The sequence below is a fragment of the Carassius gibelio genome, chromosome A24 (genome assembly GCF_023724105.1).
Source record: "Carassius gibelio isolate Cgi1373 ecotype wild population from Czech Republic chromosome A24, carGib1.2-hapl.c, whole genome shotgun sequence".
Lineage (NCBI taxonomy): Eukaryota > Metazoa > Chordata > Actinopteri > Cypriniformes > Cyprinidae > Carassius > Carassius gibelio.
In genome coordinates, this window is record NC_068394.1 from 8,858,722 (window position 1) to 8,868,130 (window position 9,409).

Genomic DNA, 9,409 nt, shown 5'->3' on the forward strand with positions numbered 1-9,409 from the left:
TTTGTCTATACGCCATTTTCCCCTTCCTTTTTCATCAGCTCATAACATTGTTGTTCTACACACCTCCCATTTAATTGAGATTTACAAGCCCGAAAAAAAGCCATAACAATTTAAGAAAAAAAAGTGAAGTGGGAATTTAAATGTGTAATTTGCAGTATATTTGGCAACAATGTAACTCGAGCAATGGAGGATCTCATTGCCATTGTTAACATGGCAACCCATGTGCTCTCGCGATATTTCCGCAGTGGGTGGTGAGACAGCATGGCAGCGGCGGTGTTAGCGCATTGTTGGAGAGGACTTTTTCAGAGCTCGGGCAATGGAGCTGTCAGCACTATCAAATCGAAGATTTTCGAGGGTCAGTACAAGTTAACTTATAAAACGCTGCATTTAGATAACAAAAATGGAAGCCCCGCTTGTTAAAAACTAGGCAAATGAAGGGGGTGTGGCATGAAAACGCCTGAGGGGAGTGGGATTCTCTGCATAACTCTGCACTTTATCTCCAAAACTCTCTTTTATACCTTTAAAACTAATGGGTTTAAAACTGCCATCACAGGAATAAATTACACTTCTAAATGTATATTAAAATAGACAACTTTTCTTTTAAAATATATTTATGTATAATGTTTTTAATGTATTTTTAAAGTCTTTTGAACACTAGTAAAATAATTGCAGAACTATAAACTCTGAAGCCCTGTTGATGTGTTTATTTGCAGGAGTTAGACAGAAATCTACGGTACAGTACATATCAAGACCAGATCATCCAAAGCTGGCCTATCAGAGAGTGAAAGGAAAGAGTCCTGGTGTAGTGTTCCTGCCTGGATATGGCTCCAACATGAGCGGAGAGAAGGCAGAGGCCCTGGGGGAGTTCTGCAGGTCACTAGGTCATGCCTACCTGAGGTCTGTGTCTGTTAATCATTCACATATATGTGCACTGGGGATCAGATGTCGGAGTATCTTATCTAAATGTATCTTATTTACATTTACTCAATGTAAATAATGTAAAAAGGAACTGAAATTGAGAAAAAAGTAATAAATTAATGTTATGCTATCAAAGGATTTGAGATTCTGTGTTATCTAGGCCACTAATCCATTATGCAAATTTGTGACAGATCATGTGACTTTTTGTATAGCTGTTCAGATTTTCTTTCTTTGAAACAAAATAGTCACTTTGGATAATGAATGTGATCATCAAGTTTTACGTAAATTTTAATTAAGAACTTCGACTGCTTGGCCCAGATTAAATTTTTTTCGGCAATCAAATAAGGTCCCACCAGTGTGTGTTGAAATGCTCTAGGTGAAAGTTTATGTGGATTTACAGGTTCGATTACTCCGGTCATGGAGCCTCTGAGGGTGTTTTTTCAGAAGGCACCATTGGAACATGGAAAAAAGATGTCCTGTTCATGTTAGATGAACTCGCTGAAGGTCCCCAGGTAAGACTAAAAAGACTAAACCAGCTGGAGAAGTGCCAGCGTATGTGTTTTTAGAAGAATTTATAAAAATGAAAAGGACTTCTATAACTGAAATACAGCTGTTATTTCTCATTTTTGAATAAATATGTTCAGTGTTTTCCCTTAAAGGCATAGTTCACCTCAAAAGGAAGATTCATCCTCATGTCAATCCAAACCTCAAATTTTCTTTTCTGGGAGAACTATGCTTTTAATTCTTAAAGAGCCAGTAAGATGAAAATTCTAAGCTTCCTATCACTGTTTATAAGTCCTGTACAATAGGTTTAAATCCATCCAAGGTTAAAAAACATTGTCATTTTGTCAAAATATCATTTTAAAATTACCTCAATTCTCAGAGATCCCCAAACGGTTCGCGCAAAACTGTTCAAAAGATCCAGTTTCCTTAAATCCTTGCGGTAGCATACTGTGTTCTGATTGGTCAACTAGTGTTGATTGGTTGTTCCGCACACAACTTCATGGTAAACAATGCGTTAGCATCTTTTTGGGGTGAATTATGTTTTATTCCTCTCACGCGAAGCAAACAGTAAAATAAAAAACTTGAACAGTCTCGCTGCTTTTTCTTCTGTGTGGGCAGTTTCAGTTTGAATCTGAATAGCGCGTTCAGCGCGGGGCGTGGTCACATTAGATATAATGAAGGGAGACGTGAAAAACGGACATTGCGTTGTTTTCATATGGATTACTTTATCACAGAATATCTGATAGCAGCACTTGTTACACTTCATTTTAATTACGTGTTTGTAAATGAAGATCAGCACAGACAAAGGCTGCAGACAGCACACATACTGATAAGACGCTCGGGAGAAAACAGACACATAACTTCATAATTATACTTCGCGTTGTGATTCGGAGATGCTTGTTGGTCTAAATAAAGTTGGTAATGAACCCTCTTTTATGGCCAAACGCTTTGAAAATCCCGCCTTGTACTCACCGAGATTAGAAAAGCAGTCATCAGTGAAATGTTGTGAACACAACAAAAGGCATTTGTTGTACTGCTCTGGTATTGTGGTAAAAATGAATTTTAGCCATTGGTTCTTCTGATCTTCATTCTTTGGCAGTGAAAATAAAACAATACAATTCAATTTACAATTAAAAACACACTGTCTCCTCGACATGATGCTATCACACGAACCAGAGCATCTATGTATGTGTGTGTGTGTGGGGGGGGGGGGTGCAAGGTCAGAGTTCTGTTTCTCCCAAGACGGTAGGCGGGGATTATTATGCAAAGTGTTCTAGTGACGTACATAGAGATGGGCAAAAGATTTGAAATCTATAACGACTCGTTTCAGCGATTCAGAGTCGACTCCTTACTTTAAAAGCCAATAACTTTATAAATCGTGTACTTTTTGGTTTAATTACTTTGCACATTGTTTACACTGATGGACACCTACATCATACACTGTAATACAGGTAATTTTTGATTTCTCATCTGTGTGGCTCTTTAATGAATTTTAAAGAGTGAACACTAGAGGTCACTAATATTTTAAATATGGCACTGAACACTGGTTTTGACGAATGTTGTCTCCTAGATTCTTGTTGGCTCCAGTATGGGTGGCTGGCTGATGCTTTTGGCTGCTATAGCTCGCCCGGAGAAGACAAAAGCCTTGGTGGGCATTTCCACAGCAGCGGATCATTTTGCTACAGCCTTTAAGACACTTCCTATAGAGGTGAGATGCAGCTGAAGTAGTTTGACATGCTTTAGTGTTCATTAATGTCTCAAATGTTCAAGAATTGATATTCAGAAATCAATCTGAGAGTTCACGTATGTCATTTAGGTGAGAAAAGAGTGTGAGGACAAGGGTGTATGGACAATCCCCACGAAAAGTAACGAGGAGGGCATGTACACCGTGAGTATGGACTTCCTGCATGAGGCAGAGAACCATTGTATCCTACAGAGCCCCATCCCTATCACCTGTCCTATACGTCTCATTCACGGCCTGAAAGACGAGGACGTGCCATGGCACATCTCCATGCAAGTGGCTGAGCGTGTGCTGAGCCCCGACGTGGATGTCATTCTGCGGCGCCACGGTCAGCACCGCATGGCTGAGAAAGATGACATCAAGCTCATTGTCTACACCATCGATGACCTCATAGACAAGCTTACCACCATGGTGTGAAGCACCGTTTGGGATGGGTTTACCAAGCAACCAGCCTTAAGACCCTCTCCCACTTTCTTTGCCAGACACCCGCTTCCTGTTTTGTGCAAGACAAGAATGATGAAAAAGGTGAACTGTGGGAGGACAAAGTATTTTCTGTTCATGTCTTTTACTTGTTTACCACAATGCTGTGCCATTAAACCTTTTAGGTAAAGCTGCTGTTCGTCTAGCAAAAGGTTTGTCTAGATCTCTGTGCCTTTTTATCATATTTCACACTGTTTTATGGCAATAAAGCCTATATATCAATATGAAGTATTTTGATATAATTAAACACTGTACTCCTTAAAGGAATATTCCAATAAATTCAATGTTAAGCTCAGTTGACAGCAATGATTATTAATCATATTCACACCCCTTTCATGGAATTTCATACCTGCTCACCAAATTTACTCCCAGAACAGATGTTTGAGGGGAAGCATTGAAAAGAAATTACAAAAACGTAAATTTGAATCTTCTTTAAATCATTTGAGCTGTAAAACTGTAAAGCTGATAACGTCATTTTATTGCCATTTTTGAGTTTTAGGGTTTATGGCATTTGTGTTGTAGGTCATGGATATAGCTTTACAAATTTTTATCTTTCCCTATTCCTTGCAATACTAAACTTGTTGCTTATCTTGTGGACATAATGTTGAAACCAATTCCAAATTGAGCTCATTCATTTGCTTTTTTTTTTTATGCACTTTTACACTTTTGTTGTAATCAACATTAGACCACGGTCCTGTACCATGAAGTTGGATTAGGTGGCTAGCCAGCTATGTTTCAGCTTAGTTTCCGCCAACCCTGGGTTTTAGGTACTATGAAAGTAGCTCGGCTTTAATCGGTGTTCGTTGCCATGGTATCTTACGCTGCACGGCTAACCTGCTCCGGGGCAGGTTATGTTCTGGATTCAAGATCTCAAACTGAAGCTGAACCAATCAGATGTGAGAGAAGTGACACATGTCTGACACAAAGTCACTCCAGTTTATCTTGCTCCAAATTAAAGGTCACTTATGCTTAAAAGAAAAAAAAAAATAGAAGTCTGGCTTTAATGATGATAACTGAGTCATTTTATGATTTATTTAATTATTGTGATTCATATTATTATTTATCTCTTACACACAAGCAATTTTAGTTTAACAGTTATTATAAATTATTTTAAATAAATATTAATGTATACAAATCATGTTATATAAATAAGCTGTAGTATCAAAAGATTGCACTATTTTAAAAATTACAAATCTGAACTTACATGTTCAAGTCTCTATCACTATATATTTTCAAATGTATAAACTAAGTTAACAAGTTCCACTTGTGACTACACTGATGGAGCATGATCATTTATTTTATTAGTCCTCCTTCATTTTTCATATGACATTTAAATTTGTCGTATTCTTCAATCTCTTAACCTTTAGCAAAACCTTTAACCTGTAGTTTTGAATCTCGCTGGGTCTCTCATGAGAAGTAATAAATCAAACTAACTTTGTGTTGCAAGGCTCGTGATTGGCTGTTAGCCAGTGATGTCACACATTCATGTGCACGCGCTTCACAAACTCAGGATCAAAGCCTGAATTTACAAAAAAAGTTGATGAACAGCATCATGGTACCAACAATTGGAGAGGTTTGGTTTTGTCAACTCAAAACTAATCCTGTAACTCTGAATTTGTTCAGCTACCATCATGGTACAGGCCCCACAAACACTATAGACTGAGTTTGTGCTGAACTGTTTATAGTATAAGGTATAAGGAATTATCTGTGTGTACACTATTGCATTAGACCTCCTGAACATCCCACTAAGCATGTTATATCAAAGCTGACCTTTCAGTTCTCTCCTGTCCTATGCATTCTCTATTTGTTTGGAGGACTGTGCCACTGCTCCAGAAAAAGCTTGGTTGTTTATTTTTTTACTTTATTTTTATTTTTTGACATGACATGCAAATAACAATGTGAATACACCATTCAGGTCTCATTTAAATGACAGTAATTGCTAAATAGAAGCACTTGATAGTATTATATAAGCTGCCTTATATTTTGGTGTTTAGCCTACACTTCCAAATTACTATAACGTACAATGTAATACAATGTAATGTCTTAATTACATAAGATTTCAATTCCTCAGTTAACTCGCTTAGGTCTTAAGGGGAAATGTTTTTTTGTTTTTTAGTTGTAAAAGTAGCTTTAAGCCATGCTTAAAGATTTCAGTAATTATTTAGCAGTAGATTACTTATTTTTACTGTTTATCACGTGCTGCTCTCTTTTTTTTTCTTTCTCTCTGCAAAATTTGTATGCATTAGTAGTGCATCTTAATCTAATTGGAAATAGTCTTGGTTATTTAGCCTACTACTGAGAGGACAAAAGCTGAAGAAAATGCGTTTTTTTTAATCTGTCATTAAGAAACGCTTTTAACGTTGCAGTGAGGTAAATATACACATACATTTTTTTTTTTTTTTTAGATAACGAGTTGAACCCAAGTAAAGCTTATTGGAATATAGTCTGCTTCTGTTCAGTAGTGTCTACTTTGTGTCATTCTGTCTTTCCATTCCCGACGTTCAGAATTACACTTCCGAAAATGATCAGCTCATGAATGTTAATTAAGTCACTCCGAGGCTACATTGGTAACTTTCCACCAGCGTCCGTCTACGTAAGCTAATTAATATTCATAAACCAAGCCTTTCCGACCAGTAGCCCCTCACTGCAGAACACAAGCCGGACAGTGCGCTCGGAGCCACGCCCCTCCCCCCAACGCATGGATGTTTCTGTCCAGCATCTCTGAGCGCTGACCACAGGAGGGATTTGACCTCGCTGCACAAGAGGACGACACACACATCTTGCTTGCAGTAAGTGAATCTTTATCCTTGACTAAACGATTTGTATGATGATAACGCAAGTAGTATTAAATAATTTTCACTAGGCTAACTGTTTGAATGTAACGTTAGTAGTTTTAAACTAATTTTGGCTAAATATGCACGTGCTATTTCTTTTTGCGTCTGCACTCTCAGTTTGATTATAAAGAAATGTAGAATGACTCCTAGATTATTATTAATATTGTATGTTAAAAATTGGTTTAGATTTTAAGATATTTAGTTTTTTTCTTTAAAGTCACGCATGGGAACAGAAGCATGGACCACACCCCGGTCAATATTACCCCATGTGTTCATATATACAAATTTAGATATGGTAGACTGTATCATGATACAGTAATATTAAATTCATATTTACAATACGTTCATTGTTATGTGAATTAATATTTACAATAAGTTATAAACAATGAATGTAACCCCCAACCAACCCCCGCACCACCAAAATACAAAACAAAACCGTAACAATAGCTAAAGGGAAAATTATATTTTTGTCTTCAGATTGAGATTTGTTGTTGTTTTTAGATATACTTAGTAAAGACCTAGAATTATTCAACCTGACCATGGCAAACCGAGGACCCAGTTATGGACTGAGCCGCGAGGTGCAGGAGAAGATCGAGCAGAAGTATGACCCAGAGCTGGAGTCTCGACTGGTGGACTGGATTGTCACTCAGTGTGGAGGAAATCTAGAGAAACCCCAGCCGGGGAAGCAAAACTTTCAGAACTGGCTAGTGGATGGCACTGTGAGTGAATATCAGTTTGACAATATCACACCAACATGATTCCATTCACCTTTTATTTATCTTTGTCTCCCTGATTCGTCCGTGTCTGCAGATCCTCTGTAGACTCATTAACAGTTTGTATCCGTGTGGAAAGGAGCCTATAAAGAAGATCCCAGAGACTCCGGTGGCCTTTAAGCAGATGGAAAAGATCTCCCAGTTCCTGCAGGCAGCTGAAGCTTACGGAGTAATAACCACAGACATTTTTCAGACAGTGGACTTGTGGGAAGGTACAGTAAAATTAGCTTGTATATAAGCTCTATAGCAGTACTTCATGGACTTCTGTATCAGCATGGTGCTTGTAAAAGCAAACCACTGTAGAAAATGAATATAGGAGTTTGAATTGTTTTAAAAGATTGCTTTAAATCAGCCATGCTTTGCGTACTTCAATACATCATCCTAGAAAGCATTGCAAGTTGCGTTGCTGGTTTGTAGCCAAAGTCGCTTCAGTGCTTGTTGGTTCCCTTGGTTAAAAGGAAAAGACATGGCAGCCGTCCAGAGAACTCTAATGGCCCTGGGTAGCGTCGCTCTCACAAAAGACGATGGACATTACCGAGGTAACCGGGACTGGTTTCACAGGTGAGCAGGACAAGTCCTATAAAGATTACCGCCAGACTAATTCATAGTGGGGCGTTAAGTCCTGTCTATTTGGACTTGTGAATGGACTTTGTTGTGTCTCAACTCTTTTTGATCTCGTGTGACAGGAAATCTCAAGGCAACCGGCGAGAGTTTTCTGAGGAGCAGTTGCGACAGGGTCAGAATCTGATTGGCTTACAGATGGGCAGTAACCGTGGGGCATCTCAGGCTGGCATGACTGGTTACGGCATGCATCGGCAGATCATGTAAAACTATACTAGTGCCCAGCAACTTACCTAAAACACCCAGAAGACCTTAAACCCCTTCCTTCCAGCCCTCACCATGCAGTGTTCTTGGACGGTGCATCTATTCGATGAAGAAGAGCAGTCTTAGTAAAGTAAAAAACTGAAGTATAGAGGTTTTAAGATAATAGAGCATGCCAGATATATCTATTTTAAGTTTGGTTTGCTCAGCTTGTGATAATATTAATTTATTTATTTGTAAATGTATGCAAAGTGATAGTAATTCTTATAGTTTTATCCAAGAAAGTCAAAACAACTGCCTTATTCTCTATGAGTGAACAGTGTGTTGATATACCAAATTACAGACAACTATAATTACAGACAGCAACTATAACAGTCTACTAGTTTACATAGTGTTTGAATGTACAAGTGAAGGACAAAGTTTGCCCTTCCAGATGCTTTATTGCACCTGTTGTTATTGTGAACAGTTCCTTTGCTGTTTTAATAGCAAAAATTAGAAAGTATAGGATGTCAATGCACATACCTACCAGAAAGACTGTATGCAGATTAATATTTTCATTTGTTTTATCGTTTTTGTGTGTGAATATTCCATGTCCGTTTCAAAATAAGCTTGATTTTGGTGACCATGTTTGATGTAAATGTTTAATAAATTGGTACATGAAGTGTTGTTTTTTTCTAGTAAAATAAAATGCAATACTGCATGAAGTATGAAGAATGTTTTAATACACTTTGTAGAGTTTTCAGGAGACTTTTTTTGCTGCAGCGTTCTTTAATTGCTTATATAGTCCTTTATAGGTTAAAAATGTTCTTGATGTTATATTATGTGATAGATCTAGTTTTTAAAAACGTTAGAACATGGTTCACTTGTGATCACATTGGCATTATTAGGGTATATGGTCAATAGTGCAGCGATTCATAAAGCACCGTTTACACAGAAGATACTTTCAAACCAGGCAGCTTTCTGATAGTCAAGATAGCGAAATTACATGACCAACTTGAATACTAGCAAAATCTATGTGGGAACTTTATCGGAAAAATTCCTTTTGAAATGAAATTTCTGAAAGTGACTGTAAACGTAATTGTGCCTCATCAGATACAGAAACCAAAATTACAATATATTGAGGTCTTATGGAGTGAACGTCTGTGTAAGAAACTGAACAACACTTACAACATCAATACCATTATTAGAACATTATTAATAATTATTTTCATTTTTGGGTGAGATATTCTTTTAAGACACGGGATCAAGTCTATATATGTTGACCTATATGTATGGTCTTAAATTATTATTTAATCAAGCAATATATAATCACAATATTTTAATTTCAAATAATTATT

At 37.4% G+C, this 9,409-nt stretch overlaps 2 protein-coding genes across 2 annotated transcripts; both read left to right on the plus strand.

Moving 5' to 3' along the window:
* Positions 1 to 192: 192 nt before the first annotated feature.
* On the plus strand, positions 193 to 3,938 carry LOC127946364 (palmitoyl-protein thioesterase ABHD10, mitochondrial). The gene is made up of 5 exons (XM_052542893.1): positions 193 to 355; positions 714 to 897; positions 1,319 to 1,430; positions 2,993 to 3,130; positions 3,239 to 3,938. The coding sequence occupies exons 1-5, from the start codon at positions 262 to 264 to the stop codon at positions 3,578 to 3,580; spliced, it is 870 nt and encodes a 289-aa protein (XP_052398853.1). The 5' UTR covers positions 193 to 261; the 3' UTR covers positions 3,581 to 3,938.
* A 146-nt stretch (positions 3,939 to 4,084) lies between these two features.
* On the plus strand, positions 4,085 to 8,733 carry LOC127946365 (transgelin-3-like). The gene is made up of 5 exons (XM_052542894.1): positions 4,085 to 6,432; positions 6,979 to 7,196; positions 7,288 to 7,462; positions 7,709 to 7,811; positions 7,937 to 8,733. Exons 2-5 carry the CDS (start codon positions 7,017 to 7,019, stop codon positions 8,076 to 8,078), a joined length of 600 nt encoding a protein of 199 aa, XP_052398854.1. The 5' UTR covers positions 4,085 to 6,432; positions 6,979 to 7,016; the 3' UTR covers positions 8,079 to 8,733.
* Positions 8,734 to 9,409: the final 676 nt, after the last annotated feature.